Source organism: Trichoderma aggressivum, assembly GCF_033847375.1.
Source record: "Trichoderma aggressivum f. europaeum strain CBS 100526 chromosome Unknown scaffold_003, whole genome shotgun sequence".
In the NCBI taxonomy this organism is placed as follows: Eukaryota; Fungi; Ascomycota; class Sordariomycetes; order Hypocreales; family Hypocreaceae; genus Trichoderma; species Trichoderma aggressivum.
In genome coordinates this window covers 1,102,350-1,118,791 of record NW_026946369.1, presented here as the reverse complement: position 1 = coordinate 1,118,791, position 16,442 = coordinate 1,102,350, and the positions used below count along the sequence as shown (strand labels likewise).

The window sequence follows — 16,442 nt, the reverse complement described above, 5'->3', positions numbered from 1 at the left end:
CAACACCGCCTGCGGCAATATCCACTTAAACTCGGTCAGCGATATCGCTATTGTCACTCAGACCAGCGAGGTGGCCATCCTGTCTCTTGACCATGATGTGCTTTTGCAGAGCAGCACGCGGCGGGAACTTGGCGTTGAAGACTTCGTCCAACTCCTCAAGAGTGCGGCCACGGGTCTCAACACCGAGGAACCACCAGATGAAGGAATAGATGAGGTTGAGGCCGACAAAGATGAGGTAGTAGCGCCAGTTGATGGCTTCGAGAGCAACCGCTGTCACGTAGGTGTTGTAGAGGTTGGCGCAGTTGGACATGATGACGTGCTGTAAGAAAAATGGAGTCAGCAACTGAAACAGATGTAGAGAAGCGTCGTGTAATATTTGGCTAAACTTACAACTCCCATACCCTTGGCACGGGTAGGATTGGCCAAAACTTCGGCACAGTACGTGGCAGTCAGGGGAGTGTACACGAAGGAGTAGGCACAGCCGAAGAGGAAGATCTAGACGCACTCAATGTCAGCACAGGTTGCAATAATGATATGGGGCATCACTTACCATGGCAACACCAGCGTTGCTAAAGGACGTGCTGATCCCTGCCGAGCCGTGCTCAAACTTGGCGGAAAATCCTGTGACGGCACCAAACAGGCCTGCAAGGACGATGCTTCCGACCCAGAGCTTGGTACGACGACCAATCTTGTCGTTGGTGGCAGATCCAGCAACAGCGCCGGTAGCAGACACAATAGAGTTGGCAAAGGAGAGGAGCAGTCGACGCTCAACGGAGACGATGCCGAGAATCTTGTACATGGAAGGGAGGTAGTAAGTCAAGACAGAGTTTCCAGACAGCTGAGCGAAGAAGGACATGAAGGACATCATGGTGAATCGCCAGCGGGCGTTGTGGTCCTTGACCAGCGCCCAGTAGTCCCACAGGTTGGACGCCTTCTGCAGCTCGATTGATTGTTCGAATTCGCGCAGCTCGAGCTGGACCACGGGGTGGTTGGTGTCGCCGCCTCCGTGATACTTGGCCAGGATTGCAGCAGCCTGTTCCTTCTTGCCCGTCGCGGTGAGCCATCGAGGAGATTCGGGGATGAGAAGTGCGCCGACGAAGATGAAGAACGGGGGGATGAGCTGGAGACCCATGGGGAGACGGAAGGCCAGTTCGCTGTTGTTCTTGGCAGAGGCATATGTGACTCCGGTGGCGAGAATGGCACCGGTGTAGAAGACTAAGCATCACCCCCATGTTAGTCATCTGTATAAGAAACTCCTTTTCATCCACAAGAGGCTCAACTTACAGGTGTTGTAATAACCGACGACTCGGGCTCGCCATTGGGGCGGCGCCAGCTCGAGAGCGTATGTAGGTGCAGACGAGGTTCCGATGGCAACACCAAATCCGAGGGTGAAACGGCCTCCGAGGAGGTAGGCATCGGACTTGGCGGCCGTCTGGACGATGGCACCGACCATGATGAACAGAGAACCGGCCATCATACCCGCGCGACGGCCAAACTGGTCACAAATGAGACCGGTGAAGAGAGAGCCGATCATGTTACCGATGGTGTAAATCATGAAGATGCTATAAAGAGGGCCGTGTGAGATACAGCAGACGGAGGTTGGATGTTCGCAGAAAGACGATACTTACATTCCAGTGGAAGAGCCGAGCTCCGTGTGATGAAAGTAGTCCTGGTATTGAGTCATGGCGTTGATAGAGCTGAAGATGGACTGTTTTTGAACGGTCAGTCATTGTGTCTTGCCGACGACAATGCAAGAGTCTCTTTACTTACACCATCGAAACCAGATGATGTCGCGTTCAACGCCGCCACGAGGAGGATACAGTAGAGCTGAATGCTTGTCCACGACCAGGGATTCAGCGGCGCCGCAGAGACCGTCTCGTGGAAGTGCGTGTTGCCCTGGACCTCGGTGACGTTTCCAATGGCCGACTTGTCAATGTGATCGCCATTGATCGAGCCATGGTCGATGACCGGCTCTGGCCGCGACTCGTCCTTCTCCGCCATTTCTCTGATATCGCGCTTGTCGCTTCTCCTTGAATCTGTTGCTGTTGTTTCCCTGCGCGCTATTGCGAGTGAATAGCAGCGTTCGGATGTCGGCAAGGGAAAGGGAGGTGGTGGGAAAGGCTGGTGAAGAGAATGGATGTACGCGAGATTGACAGCGGGCCGAGATCTCTTTATGGGTTTCGCGCAGTCCAGCGATAGGTAACCAAGGCTACAACACTATGGCTATATCTTCCCCAGGCTCCCCGAAAGAGCCACGAGGCAAAGGCCCAATTTCGACAAGGGTATGTAACCAAGGCACGAGATGGAGGTTGCAATCCCTCGCCCACTTGGTTCCAAAGCGGCAGCAAAAGCCCTATCACCCTCCGTCCGCAATGTCTCAGTCCCTTGGAAGAGAAACCCCAAGGGCAAAAGCGCCACAACATGTGGCCCTCCGCAAGTCTTTTCCCCCATCTTTTGTTCCCCCACCGAGCGCCAGGGATCAATAAGCCCTCGAACCATTGAGCTGGGTCTAAGGCTAGCGGCGGCAAGACTTTTTGGAGACGCGGAGAGACGGGGTAAAAGCATCGTAAATGCATACGTACAAAGTGCCGTATATGGTTTAGCTGTGGTGAATGGGCAGCTCACCGGTGGATTAGCCTCCTCAACTGTGAGACTTTGGTCTGCTGTCCCACGAGGTTTCGTCCGCCACGCAAGGGGGGAAAGGGCTTCACAGAGGGATGATGCAGCAGACGTATGCGTGGGTGTATTACAACTTGAATGAGGCTCAACTGGTGTTTCATTATTGAACGGGAATCGAGCTGAAGTTACTCAGCCACGATCACCCTCAGGCACGGAAACCATACCGAGTACTCGTACATGTGCAGAGCATGTACAGGCTTGGGGCTTATCTTGATGCAGACTGGCGGCTGACCCCCAACAAGATGGCAATTCACCGAACCTGGCACAGAGAGAGAGAGAGAGAGAGAGAGAGAGAGATTGGAGTCTCGACATTCTCTCTCTGCCTCTCTCCTTGGGCAAACACCTACACTGTACTAAACAAAAGCCACCGTCCTATTCTGTACAGCACATGGCCTTGGTCTTTATAGCTATTCTCATACAGACACTGTGAGCCATCACATAATATTCCGGGGCTCGTGCATAAGCAGCGTGTGTATTCTCTGAATCCAAGTCGAGAGCAAACAAGAAACGAACAAAAAGAGGTGTGGCTCACTGCATGAACAAGGGACAAGGACAAGGCCATTCTTGCTCAATCCACGCACTGCCGTTGGTCAGTTTTTTCCCTCTCGAGTAGCTCCGACCTCCTCCTTCTAGATGCCTTTATCCGAATTGCTCGCTACTCCCTGATCGGCACTGCTCACGCGCCCACCCATCCCGTTATCTGCGTGCATTTCTTCGTGTTTTTTTCGAGATATCTAGCGAGGCCTTGTGTTCAAACACCTAACGCCGCCGGACAGACTTGCTCGCCGAATCCTCATTCCTCCCAGCACGCCGTATCGTATCTCGTCGTCAGCCCAGCGTCGACGCTCGACAGATGAAAACCCCACCAACCCAACCCCCCGTGTACCACCCCAACGTTGCGAGGCGTCTCTTGGCGCAGTCTTGCCTATCTATATTCATCGTCGGCGGTGACAGAGCTGTGCTGATCAGAACGTTTCATCAAGGCGAGGACTGGCGTAGGCTCGTCCCCCCACGGAAGCCCGTATGGGTCCCCAAAAGAGCTTGGGAGAGAGGTAGGGGGATCCCGCCTCGGGCCAGCAAAGCGAGATCATCAATACGTAGATATCTCTAGAGCTGTCAAATCTTGGAAACAAGTCTTGGGGAAATTCGATGTGGTCCCAGCTGCTGCAGATGTTACCTTGGAGCTCCACATAGAGCTATGGAGGATCCGGGACGAGAAACTAAAAGCTCACGACGCCCTTCACAAAGCTTCATCTCTGCTATGAAATACGTTCTTACTCCGGCTGCTATTTTGAGTCCTCCATGCGGGTTCCCCGCACGCGGCCGACGCTTGATGAAGCCCCCAGTATGAATTTAACCTGGCCGCGCCCTGCGGTTGGTCCCCCACAGAATGGGGTTGCATCTCTTGCACGAGACGAAGCTTCTCCAAGAAGACTGAAAAGAGAGTTGTGAGCATTCTGAACGTTGACAAATACGAGAGAATGACACGGGCGTAACTTTACTCGCCTTCTATTCCTCCTTTCTCTTGTTTCCCTTTTTCCATTTTTTGCATCGTGGGTCTAACGAAGAACGCTATTGAAAGCTTCAACATTTTGTATTGTTCTCGTGTGTGCCCTTTGTTTCCATTTTGCTTTAGACCCCCAATACCAGCATGGAGCTTTCAGCTAGATGACCGCCGTTGGACAACAGCGGAAACATGGAAGTGGCTTGACAATTTTGCGGCGGCGCCTGATGGAAGCGTCGTCCCGAATGGATAGTTCAAGTGCAGATAGACTTGTTGCAACGTGAGCCTGGTTCAGCTGGAGTTGCGAGGGGGTCAAGTGGTGAGATGTTGGTTTGGCGCATACTGTACTGATAAGGCAGAGCAGCAATCTATGCAGCATTATCTTACAATCAACTCGGCGTCGGTCTGTTATCTCTCCATCGTTGGAGGTTTATCAACTTCGGTTATGATATGCGTGCGACTATCAATCTGCGTCAATCGATACCATTCGAGGTGATATGGAGATACCCTCCGGAGTACCGAGTGCTTGTTCCAGACACTCGGCCGAGAGTACATGTATAATGGGCATCTACTCTGGTGGAACGTCGTCATTTTAAGCAGCCGGCGGTGAATGCACGTATAATACATGTATTCGAGAAGCCATCACATTGCCCTACCAATTACTCGGTGCCATGGCAAGCCATGCTTCATAACTCCAGCCGAATATAACCAGGTAAGGATACAGCACAAGCAACCAGGTTCATCGTCAGCGCGTTAGTCACAAGAACCGGCTAAACCCTCGATGTCCCGCAATACGCCGCTGGTCTTGGCTTTAGGCTCTCGCTCCGAGAGCCACTGATGACTCTGCAAGCTGAAGGAGAAGTCTTGAACTCGACCAAGACTCTTTAACAGCAGCCAAAAGGAAGATTCAATTGTTGGCTTCTTGCGTTTCCAACGTTGAGACTCTGGGTGTCAAGGTACCAGTTTTGGCATGATGCATTTTCCAGATGACGACTAGCAGAATCCTCTTTGCCAAGTCCCTGTCAACCTATGACTACAGGACATGAAGAAGCCGGCATTCAAGCCAATGCAGAGTACCTAGTACTATTGTGCTTGTATTCATATACTCCTGTGTCGCGTCTTCTTCACGTACAAGACTTTCAGACATTCTTAAGTAGTACTACGCGTACAAAGTCCGTAACGAGACATGCCTCGGCATCTCTGCCTCACTACCGGCTGCATTCATTTTTCAACATGGAAAACTAGCCGATCTGACACGGGAAGTGCGACGAGACCCGCCATCTTGTTTGAAAGGGCGTAGTACAGGGTTTTCAAGCTGCCGCATAGAGTAAGATGTCGCTCTGTCCGATGCAATGTTAAATTTTCTCCGCGAAAAAAAGAGAGACAAAAATAGTTGTGTGACTGTTTCGTTTGAGCCTTTGTTGCAATATATACATAGCAACCAGTCCAGCTGTTTACAAAATCGAATCTCAAGTTGATTTACACCCGCACCAATTCCCGTTCTCTTGAATCATTTTTTGCCAGTTTTTTTGTTCCGCAGCCAATACGAAGTACGACGCCACGAAACTAGAACTCATCCAATCGCCTACGAGACTTGGTTCCCCGAAAGCTACAGTTGTCTCAGCTGAATCCATCTTCTCTCGGCCAATCGAGTCATTGGGGGTCTACTGGCACCAACTTGCTAGCCTGAGCCGCGTCTACCAAGTTTACATTAGTTTCCAGCAGACAAGTCTCCAGGAACAAGAAAAAGAACAACAAGAAGTCATCAGAAAACACTCCCACAAAGCAACAAACAAACGAACAAACAATGCCTCTCATCTCCAGCATCGCCACCGGCGCCGTGGGCGCCATCCACGTCTACATCCTCACGCTCGAAATGTTCCTCTGGGACACTCCGCGCGGCCACAAGGCCTTCAAGCTGGCCCCGGACTTTGCCACCAAGACAAAGGTGCTAGCGGCCAACCAGGGCCTATACAACGGCTTCCTCGCCGCCGGGCTGTTCTGGGGGCTGGCCCATCCGGTGGAGGAGTTTGCGGCGCAGATCAGGCTCTTTTTCCTGGGTTGCGTGGGAGTGGCGGGCGTGTATGGCGCGGCGACGGCGAGCAAGAGGATTCTGTATGTGCAGGCCGTTCCAGCGGCGGTGTCTATCGCGGCCATGTTGCTTGGGTTCTGATGGAGTTGGAGAGGAATTGGTTAATTTCTTTGAGCGGATGACCATTTATACCATGTATTAAAAAGAATGACTACGAGTCAAGCCTTTGCCACCCACAATGGATAATGAAGCATCAAAACTACACATATAATTCACATGATGCCCAATTCATGGTGTTTTTACAATGCAAGCAAATGGGTGGTCCGTGCGCGTCGCGACTCAGATAACGATAAGCCAAGACGCGGTTCACCAGCTTCCTCTCACGGACGAGCAGAGACGAAATTCAGGCTTCAAAGCTGCCAATCGATAGCAAAGAAAGAATTCAATCATGCCTGCAACAAAACGCTCAAGACCGCCAGCGAGGGCATCTTCAGCAGCAAGCAAAAGAAGTTCATCTCGCTCCGCCTCTCAAGCAGCAAAGCCGCAAGATGCCTCGCCCTCAAGCAGCGATTCTGACTTTGAGGCCCACGTTGAAGATGAAGTTGACATGGAAGAAAACCCAGCTGGCAACAACGCAAAAAGACGAAAAGTAGCAGCTCCTGCATCACGTTCAGTCAAATTTGACGCTGCTCTCAGCAAGAGACTCTTTGCACAGGAGGCCAGAGAAGCGGCAAAGGAAGAGACGTGCTTCCCGCCTTTACGCCGGCATTCCGTCTTATACCACAGGCCCCTTCTCTTGGATGAACAAGTTGGATCTCAAGGCCGCAAGGCTTTGCTCTCGTGGTTTGACTCAGTCAGCCAATCGCGGTCTATGCCATGGCGGAAAGCCTGGGTTGACGCAAAGACGATGTCCGACCCAGCAGAGCTTCGAAAGACGCTCGAGAAGCGCGCATACGAGGTATGGATCAGCGAAATCATGCTGCAGCAGACTCGGGTGGCCGTCGTGATTGACTACTGGAGCCGCTGGATGGACAAGTGGCCAACGATCCACGACCTGGCAGCGGCAAAGTCAGAAGACGTGCTTGCTGCGTGGAGCGGACTCGGATACTACAGCCGTGCGACGAGAATCCACGAAGCAGCGAAGCTGGCAGTTGGCGACGCAGAGATGAAGGGCCTGTTGCCATCTTCGGCAAAGGAGCTCGAGGCAAAGATGCCTGGCGTTGGACGATATACCGCCGGTGCCATTTCATGCATCGTTTTCGGCCGCGCAGAGCCAATGGTCGACGGCAACGTGCTGCGAGTACTGAGCCGGCAGCTGGGGATACACGGCAACATCAAGACGGGCAAGGCTGTCATCGACTCCATTTGGGCCGCGGCAGATGCCATTGTCAAAGCCACGGCCGAGCAGGACAGCGACGACGGCAAGATAAGCTCAGAGCCCAACGATAGACCGGGACGATGGGGTCAGGCGCTGATGGAGCTGGGCAGTACAGTCTGCACGCCAAACCCGAACTGCTCTCAGTGTCCCATCACATCGACATGTCGCGTTTACAAGGAAGGCGAGCTCAAAGCCAACAAGTCAAAGGAAAAGTCTCCGAGCATCGTCGACATTGAAGACTTGTGCATCTTATGTGAAGACTTTGACGAAGCCGACGGCGACAGCGACCAAGACTCGACCCAGGATAAGAAAGGCAGCAACGCAAAGAAGACGGAAGCAAAGAAAAGCAAGCAGCCCACGCTGGCAGCATTTGCGTTTACCAGGAAAACTGTTGGCAACTCATCATCTCCTTCGCCCTCTCCGTCGACAACAGTCTCGGCCACTTCCAAGGCAACAATGGACACAATCACCAACTACGCTCGCAGATTCCCCGTCAAAGCCATCAAAAAGGCCGCCCGCGAAGAAGAAACACTCGTGTGCGCCATCCGCCGAAGTGACGGCCACTATCTCATCCACCGCCGACCTCTCAAGGGTCTACTCGCGGGGCTCTGGGAGTTCCCCAGCAAATTGCTCGAGCCGTCGACAAAGTCGGATAAAAAGAAGCGCGAGCGGCTGGCGCTTGAGTACGTGTCAGACTTGCTGAATGGCGGCAAGGGCCGTGGAAAGACAAAGATATCGTGCCAGGGCGAGTTGGGGAATGTGCCGTGGCTTTTCTCGCACATTAAGCTGACGATGCATGTGTACTTGTTTGAGGTGGAAGATGATGCCGCGGTGGTAGAGGATGAGGACCAGCCGAGACGGTGGGTGGCTGGAGGTGATGTTGATGATGAGAATATGGGGACGGGGATGAAGAAGTGTTGGGAGATGGTGAAGGGGGCAGTGGAAGAGTTGTGAAAATGGTGAGTGAATGGAGGAAGCGTGTTTTTTTTTTTTTTGGTTTGCCTATAAGATTGCGTTTAATTCACGGGGAATACGAGTTGGAAACTCTGTACAGGTAGACTATGAGATGGGATATAGGCGTTTGAATTCTGAGGCCACAAAGGGATACTGCCAGATGGACATTGAATGAGACGGGCAACTAGATTAAACAAAGACAAACATTGCACAATTACAAGAAGAAGTTGATAATATCGCCGGTATCAATACTATGGCCGCGTTCATTTTCCTCATCCAAATAACTACATTGTGCATCTGCAGGGACTGGCGATCATACAGCATGGATGTTGTGTCTTTTTGGTGTGGAGGGGAATTGCCGGGTTGCAGTGGAAGACATTACTGAGACAACGACACAAGGCGATGACAGTAATTCCATTGAGCTACCAATTCAAAAAAGAATGAAATAAAGTGCATTCTACTTGGTTCCAAAACAATTCTTTTTTTTTTTTAACATCACCTGGCAAGCGGGATTCTAGACTACAGATTCTACATCTTGGCCAAGTCTAGGGTAGGCGGCTGCATGTCCAGGTAATCGATAGCTGTTCGAAAGGGGGCTGTCGGTGGAGGCCGTGACCGACGATTCGTACATACTAAGCCAGATTTCTTCCCCGCCCTTTTGCTCTCCCAACCTTTGGAATACGCCCATCCGGCCAGTCTGCAAGGTAAGAGCGAGACATTGAACAATTGAGCAGAGAGAGAAGCAAAGCGGAAACAATGGCAATGGCAATGGCAATGCTAACTGGCCGTCTCTGGTCGCAGGTCCCGCACGTGCCCTCGACTCGATCTCCAACCCGAAGCTCCGAAGCCGATCTATCTTGAAATTCCCGGATCGGCGATTTCATCCTGTCTGCTGTGTCACTTGACTTGACCGGCCCCCGGCATTTACAGACGAGGCGAGAGCAAAAGCAAAAGCAAAAAGCAAAAGCAAAAGCAAACATGTCTGGCCTCGACGCCCCCGACATCGTGGCCGCGTACGACGACGTCCGCAACGACAAAAAGGACACCAACTGGATGCTCCTGTCGTACGCGGCGGCCGTGGGCAACAAGCTGACGCTGACCGCCTCGGGCACGGGCGGGCTGGGCGAGCTCGTGTCGGCGCTGGACGACGAGCAGGTGCAGTACGGCTACGTGCGGATCGAGTACGCCAACGACAAGGAGAGCACGCGGGTCAAGTTTGTGCTGGCGGTGTGGATCGGCAAGAACACGAGGGTGATGCGAAAAGCGCGGGTCAGCGTGGAGAGCGGCGACGTCAAGAAGGCGCTGGCGCACCACCACCTGGCGATTACGGCGGAGGAGCGGTCGGAGCTCAAGGAGGATGACCTTGTGAAGCTGCTGCGGAAGTCGGGGGGCGCTGATTACAACGGTGGACGGGGTTGATCTGGGGACACGGTATGAGGGGGGAGATGGGGGACGGAGTGAAGAGATGGGACGGAACAGGCCAGACAGGAACAGAGTTGGATAGATGGATAGAACGAGGGGAGCCCAAGAAGAAGAAAACAAGAATCTGGATATATCGATATAGAGCTACATATACGTGACTAGTACTTTTAGTTGATGGCATGACGATGACATGATACGCGAGCATATATAAACAAAGGGCAGAGGAGATGGAGCGAGAGAATGAGTAAGAGCCGACTAATAAAAAGAGCGAGAATAGCAAGAAAGAAACAAAGACATGATACACAAGCGAGCAATGGCTGTAGCTGTGCTTTGATGTGGACAGCTAGACGGGCCGAGAGGATGGCGGCAACATGTCCAGACCCCGATGGACCACGGCTCTCTAAGAAGGACAGTTGGGTGTGATGGCTACTATGAAACAGCGGTGTATATACAAGACGGCATGTGCTCGTAAATACCGAGGAGAGATGGATGATACCAAGATGGGAGATGGACGACTCCATCGCGTGTACTCCGTTCCTGGGGTTCAATATGCTGTTCTGTAGCCGACAATGTCCTTTCAGTCCAAGAGATGGTACTCCGTAGTCGCTTTAGATTAGATAAGATTCCGCATATCCGTATCCTCGTACCATTAGCCATTCGTATTTAGTAGCCGGCCGTAAGAAAGAACAGATAACAGACACAAACAGGCATTTGATCATATCACATCGAACCAGGGGCCAGACTCGAATTGTTGAATTTGCCGGCGGCCAGGCCATTTCCCTCTCGGCTTAGCGCGCTGGTGCAGTCGAGTCTTTCCTGAATGGCCCACAGAGGGTCACTTGGCCTGTGGGCATGGACATGGATTTGCATGTGCTTGCGGGTCTTTTCTTCTTCTGTTGATTTCTCTCATTCGATATTATGGGATAGATGCATGTTTGATATTCCTTGTATGTGAATTTACTAGTTTTATTTGCTTGTTTCCATTGACTTTTGCCATTCCGTTGGTTGGTTGGGAGGTCCCTCTGAACCACTGAAAACAAGGCCCCGTCCATCTCGCTGCAAGATCAAAGTCAATCTCAATCTGGGAAAAAAAATCTCCAGCAAAATACCTAGAATAACAAAAAGTCGCCGCCGCCGGTCAGCATTCTATGTAAAGCATCCCGCCATCACCACACCCTTTGTGCGTATTATAGCGCCCTTGGGTCTTCTAGAAAAACAAATCAAAAACCACCAGACCGTCATCCCTCCTTCGGCCAATTCCGCCAGCGTCCAAACGGCTTCTGACGTAGGTGGTCCAAGGTTCAACATCGTCCACTACAGTAAACCCACCACCCATGGATCAGGGCCCAGCGCTGGACCAACCACCAACGACGCCGCCTGGAGCCGCTACAAACAGCCACCAAGGGCCCCCATGAACCAAGATTGCCTTTAGGCCGCCTCCCCCCTGATGAATCCAGCCTAGGCCGGCTGCTAGCCTGGGGAAAAGGGCTCCAATGGGCGGCGCCATGATATCAACTCTCCATGGTGGGATTTTTTTTTATGGGAAATTTGGACCAGAGTCTCCACGGGCGGAAGTGGGAACAAGAGCCTGGGCTGTCTCTGGGGTTTGATGTGTGCCTGTAATGTACTGTAGTTTACAGGCTGTATCCAGTGAACTCTAGCCCTGTAGCCGCTGTAAATATATGTAAGGTATCCGTATGTACATCCTCAACTCCCCATGCTGATGATCCAAGACCGTCAAAGTCCCTGCATCTCAGCTGTACGACGATCCAGTACGATAAATAGCAATTGAAACATCACCCATCAAATCTCATCTTCTTCTCCTTCTTCTCCTTCTAGCGCCAAACCCGCCCGCACCGTCGATCAACGCCAAGTTTTTTTCCTTCTCGCTGCTGAAACTGGCCGAGGCGCCCCGCCGCCCAGAAAATTGAGAAAATTAGGTCGTGTACATACTTGTACATTCACGTCAACTTTTCAGGTACTTGAAGATCTTCGCTCTCTTTTTAGTTTTTACACTCTTCAACCTTGTTTTCTCCTTCTCACCTCTTCCTCCTCTTCATACGAGAGATTCTGCCACACTACATCAGTATACTTACACCGATATATACTTGGAGAATAGTTCTTTTTTTATTTATTTGTTCGTGGCAAGCAAATCTCCTTTTTCTTCTTCTCGTCTCCGCCCGCCTTCAGCCTCTTTTGGGTCCAAACCCCCGAAACGAAAAAGCACGCGACAATCTTCGGATGCGGCCTAGCCTCGCCATCTGGACCAAAACCGACCTGAACCGGCCTTCAGCTCCAACGAACCGAACCGAAGCCCTCGTTTAATGGCCATGACAGCATCCTGGTTGCACTGCTTACTTGCATGACCTTTGGGCGCCACAATCTCTCAACAATCAAAGATACGCGCCAAAAGTCTAGACCACTCCGGCCTCTCTTTTGCCTACTCTCTCTCTCCTCTCTCTTTAACCTCTTCTTCTCCTCTTCTCTCTTCTCTCTTTTCTTTTCTCTCTTCTCACCTCTTCTCCTCTCTCTCTCCCTCTCCCTCTCCCCCCTCGTGATACCTTTCCTTGGGCGGCCCTTCTTCTTCTTCCCCCCCGCTCGCCATGTCTTCCTCCTCCTCGGCCAACAAGCCGGCGGCAGGCAAGCCGGGCCTCGTCGACTCCAAGCTCGAATCCGCCCAGCAGCTCTCCACCGTCGAGGACTCGGCCGATCACCTCCTCGAGACGCTCGGCTACACCCCCGAGCTGTCGCGCAACCGATCCACCGCCCAGGTCGCCTTCATGTCCTTTGTCCTCGCCTCCATCCCCTACGGCCTCGCCACGACGCTATACTACCCGCTGGTCGGAGGCGGTCCCGTCGACATCATCTGGGGCTGGGTTCTCGTGTCGCTCATCATTGTCTGCGTCGCCGTGTCTCTGGGTGAAATCACCAGTGTCTACCCTACTGCCGGAGGTAAATCATCACATCACATCATCTAACCCATCCCGTCCCATCCCATCCCACTGTCGGACAAGAAAACAACAAGATCCGTATAATTCTTCTCTTCGTAATCGTAATGCGCAACGTGCTAATTCAAATCTTGTTGTTTTTTTTCCTCAGGTGTCTACTACCAAGCCTTTATGCTGGCCTCTCCCAAGTGGCGGCGCATCGCATCCTGGATCACCGGCTGGCTCTTTGTCGTTGGCAACATCACAATCACCCTGGCCGTAAACTTTGGCACCACGCTCTTCTTCGTCTCCTGCATCAATGTGTTTGAAAAGGAGCCCGGCGTTGGCGTCTTTGCCGGTGAAACCTGGCAGGTGTTTCTCATCTTCTTGGCCCTGACGCTCTTCTGCAATGCTGTGTCTGCTCTCGGCAACAAATGGCTTCCTTGGTTGGATGTGAGTCTTGTCCTGCTTTGCCCTCCTCTTTCCTCTCGATTCCTCGCAGAATCAAGGGAAATGGGGGTTTCTTTTGCTCCCGGATCTGTCCTGAACATGTGCTAATTTTGCTGCCCAGACTGCTGCCGTTTTCTGGACCTTTGCCGGTGTCATTGCCATTCTCATCACCATTCTCGTCCTCGCCAAACACGGCCGTCACGAGGCCAAGTGGGTGTTTGGCCATTTCGAGTCCTTCTCCGGCTGGCCCAGTGGCTGGTCTTTCTGCGTTGGTCTGCTTCACGCCGCCTATGCCACTTCGTCAACAGGAATGATCATCTCGTAAGTGATGCCGTTTGCAATTGATAGTCCCTTGTCGAGTTGATCATCTTGTAAACTAATACGCAACGTCCAGTATGTGCGAAGAAGTCAAGGATCCGGCCACCCAGGTCCCCAAGGCCATGGTTGCCACCATCTTCATCAACACCTTTGCCGGCCTCCTCTTCCTCATCCCCCTCGTCTTCGTCATTCCCGACCTGCAGGAGCTCGCCGAACTCGTGTCCGCTCAGCCCGTGCCCCCCATCATCAAGTCGGCCGTTGGATCTTCCGGCGGTGCCATTGGCCTGCTCATCCCCATCATGGTCCTCGCCATCATCTGCGGTATTGGCTGCACCACGGCCGCGTCTCGTTGCACCTGGGCCTTTGCCCGTGACGGCGCCATTCCCGGCTCCAAGTGGTGGGTCAAGGTCAACAAGAAGCTCGACGTGCCGCTCAACGCCATGATGCTCAGCATGGCTGTTCAGATTATCCTCGGAGTCATCTACTTTGGTTCCCCCGCCGCATTTAACGCCTTCTCCGGCGTGGGTGTCATTTGCTTGACTGCTGCCTATGCAACTCCCGTCGCCATCAGCCTGTTGAGTGGAAGGAAGCAGGTCCGCAAGGGCAAGTTCTTCCTCGGCCCTCTTGGCACCGTCTGCAACGTCGTCACTGTCGGTATGTACTCGCAATCTTGTCCTTGTCGAATCGTGTATAACCCTCTTGTTCTGCTCTCATGCTTACCCACCCTCGTTTCAAACAGCCTGGTCCCTGCTCGCTCTGCCGCTGTTCTGTATGCCGACTGTCATCCCCGTCACCGCCGAGACCGTCAACTACGCCCCCGTCGTCTTCGTTGCCGCGACGGCGATTTCCGGCATCTGGTACTGGGCCTGGGGCAACAAGAACTATGCCGGGCCCCCTGTGCATGAAGATTAAGCGAGCTTTTCACACCTTTTTTTCTCAGTTCAGTGTTTTTTTGGACAAACGGGCGAATAAAAGACGATTTTTGGATACCCCCCAAAGAGTGGCGTTTGTTTTTGTGGTGGATGTTTGATACGTGTGAATGATGACAACAAGGAATTTTACATAGTTGTGCGAAATACAGTATTTAATCCTTTCAAAGCTCCCGGGTTTCTCACACCGTTCATCACCCTCGTCGTCCTCTTGCCTTTGGGTCCCTCGTTCGCGTATCTCTCGCTTCTCTTATCAAACACCACGCTGTGGTGACGTGGCAGAGTCATCGTTATCAAAAGGGTTCACGAAAAGGGGAATTTCGCGCGAGAGACGGCACAAGGGTATGGAATTCGGTTGTCTATCTTTTTGCTCTCTTATCAATTCAAACCGGCATGCTGAATTATGAACTAGATTTGTGAAACTTGGCCTTTGTGCTAGGCAAACTGAGCAGTCAAGAGCTCACCGTCACTCCGTTTGCACAACCAAACAAAGCGCGTACTCGCGACACATGAGGAGATGGGAGGAGACAAAAAGAGAAGAAGAAACAAGAAACGGGATAATAAAAAAAGAGGCAACAAACTTTTTGATTTCTTCAAGTCACACGGTTCAAAAATAGTTCACGACCAACCGAAAAAGTTATACACTCATACATGTCGATATATACGCTCACATGCACACAGTCATTATTCAATACCCATCATAGATCTCATGATGCAGCTTTGCATTGCTCATTGCCGTTCACATACGTGTACACACATAGAGAGAGAAAGAGAGATAACGAAAAGCAATGTGAGTTTTGAGTTGTCACAAAAAAAAAACCCCCCAGTCTGTCTATGCAAGCTGGAAACTTTACCGTACACCTCTCAACCCCAGACTCCGATCACGTCCCCCTAACTCGAAGCAGCTATCCAAGACTATCTAATTCGGCAAACCTGACGACGAAAAGAGAAAATCGAAGCACCATTCTAGAAGAAAAACAACGATCGGATCAGCAGAGACAAAAGTAAACTTTTTCGGTTCACCCCTCGTGACGATGAGGACTCGACTAATTCGCCCCGGAACACTCTCCTTCTCGTCGTCCATTCGCGAGCTAATGCTTCTTCCAAAAAGGACCTATTGTAGAGACAAAGGTCACTTGACTGCCTGCTGACTTGGACATGCATATTCGTACAGCAAGCCGCCCAGACTTTCTTTCTACAGACTACACTCCTGCACAGCCAAGCGAGCGAGCGAAAACACGCCTCTCATGCACGACTCCTGCAGCAGGCAAGCTGTCACGTCCATGTCCATGTCCATGTCCATGTCCATGTCGGTGAAGAGATCATCATCCCTGGGGGAAAAAAGAGAGACAGACATGCAGAACTAAAAGTCCTCCGACTATGCCCCCAAATAACCTACATACTACAAGTAGTATACCTAGTTGTTTACTGCATGCTCCGTACATACACACATGCACGAGCATAGCCAAGGTAGGGGACACATGTGCTTACTCTGGCGCCGACATGGATATCCCCAGGAAGAAACAAACAAACATGAATCATCAATCACCCAGCAGCCAATCCAACTGCTCCCTCATCTTGTCAAAAGACCAAGACCAAGAAATGCACACTCCGAAACATGGAAAAAGAAACGCATGTCACTCGCGCAGCTCGTAAAAAAAAAAGAAAAAAGAAAAAAAAAAAAAGTACACCAAAAAAAGAAAAGCCGCCAATACCGCACCCCAGAATATCATATGCAATCATCCCTCTTCCCTTCCTCCCTCTTCCCGTGTGCATTTCGAAGGAGCATGATCCAAGCAGAAATCATCCTGGGGAAAAGGAACAAGAAAGAAACGACGACGCAGATGCA

The 16,442-nt window shown here is 51.8% G+C and overlaps 5 protein-coding genes across 5 annotated transcripts; 4 read left to right on the top strand and 1 right to left on the bottom strand.

The window, feature by feature from the left end:
* Nucleotides 1-25: 25 nt before the first annotated feature.
* Triagg1_1454 (uncharacterized protein) lies at nucleotides 26-2,001 on the bottom strand (the record flags this gene model as incomplete). The annotated part of the gene is made up of 6 exons (XM_062895526.1): nucleotides 26-319; nucleotides 391-495; nucleotides 551-1,215; nucleotides 1,285-1,562; nucleotides 1,629-1,708; nucleotides 1,771-2,001. The coding sequence occupies 6 exons, from the start codon at nucleotides 1,999-2,001 to the stop codon at nucleotides 26-28; spliced, it is 1,653 nt and encodes a 550-aa protein (XP_062759793.1).
* Nucleotides 2,002-5,990: 3,989 nt separating this feature from the next.
* Triagg1_1453 (uncharacterized protein) lies at nucleotides 5,991-6,356 on the top strand (the record flags this gene model as incomplete). Its single annotated transcript, XM_062895525.1, has 1 exon — nucleotides 5,991-6,356. One exon carries the CDS (start codon nucleotides 5,991-5,993, stop codon nucleotides 6,354-6,356), a length of 366 nt encoding a protein of 121 aa, XP_062759792.1.
* A 307-nt stretch (nucleotides 6,357-6,663) lies between these two features.
* Triagg1_1452 (uncharacterized protein) lies at nucleotides 6,664-8,547 on the top strand (the record flags this gene model as incomplete). The annotated part of the gene is made up of 1 exon (XM_062895524.1): nucleotides 6,664-8,547. The coding sequence occupies one exon, from the start codon at nucleotides 6,664-6,666 to the stop codon at nucleotides 8,545-8,547; it is 1,884 nt and encodes a 627-aa protein (XP_062759791.1).
* A 978-nt stretch (nucleotides 8,548-9,525) lies between these two features.
* On the top strand, nucleotides 9,526-9,966 carry Triagg1_1451 (uncharacterized protein; the record flags this gene model as incomplete). Its single annotated transcript, XM_062895523.1, has 1 exon — nucleotides 9,526-9,966. One exon carries the CDS (start codon nucleotides 9,526-9,528, stop codon nucleotides 9,964-9,966), a length of 441 nt encoding a protein of 146 aa, XP_062759790.1.
* A 2,606-nt stretch (nucleotides 9,967-12,572) lies between these two features.
* On the top strand, nucleotides 12,573-14,576 carry Triagg1_1450 (uncharacterized protein; the record flags this gene model as incomplete). The annotated part of the gene is made up of 5 exons (XM_062895522.1): nucleotides 12,573-12,921; nucleotides 13,069-13,349; nucleotides 13,468-13,667; nucleotides 13,741-14,318; nucleotides 14,404-14,576. 5 exons carry the CDS (start codon nucleotides 12,573-12,575, stop codon nucleotides 14,574-14,576), a joined length of 1,581 nt encoding a protein of 526 aa, XP_062759789.1.
* Nucleotides 14,577-16,442: the final 1,866 nt, after the last annotated feature.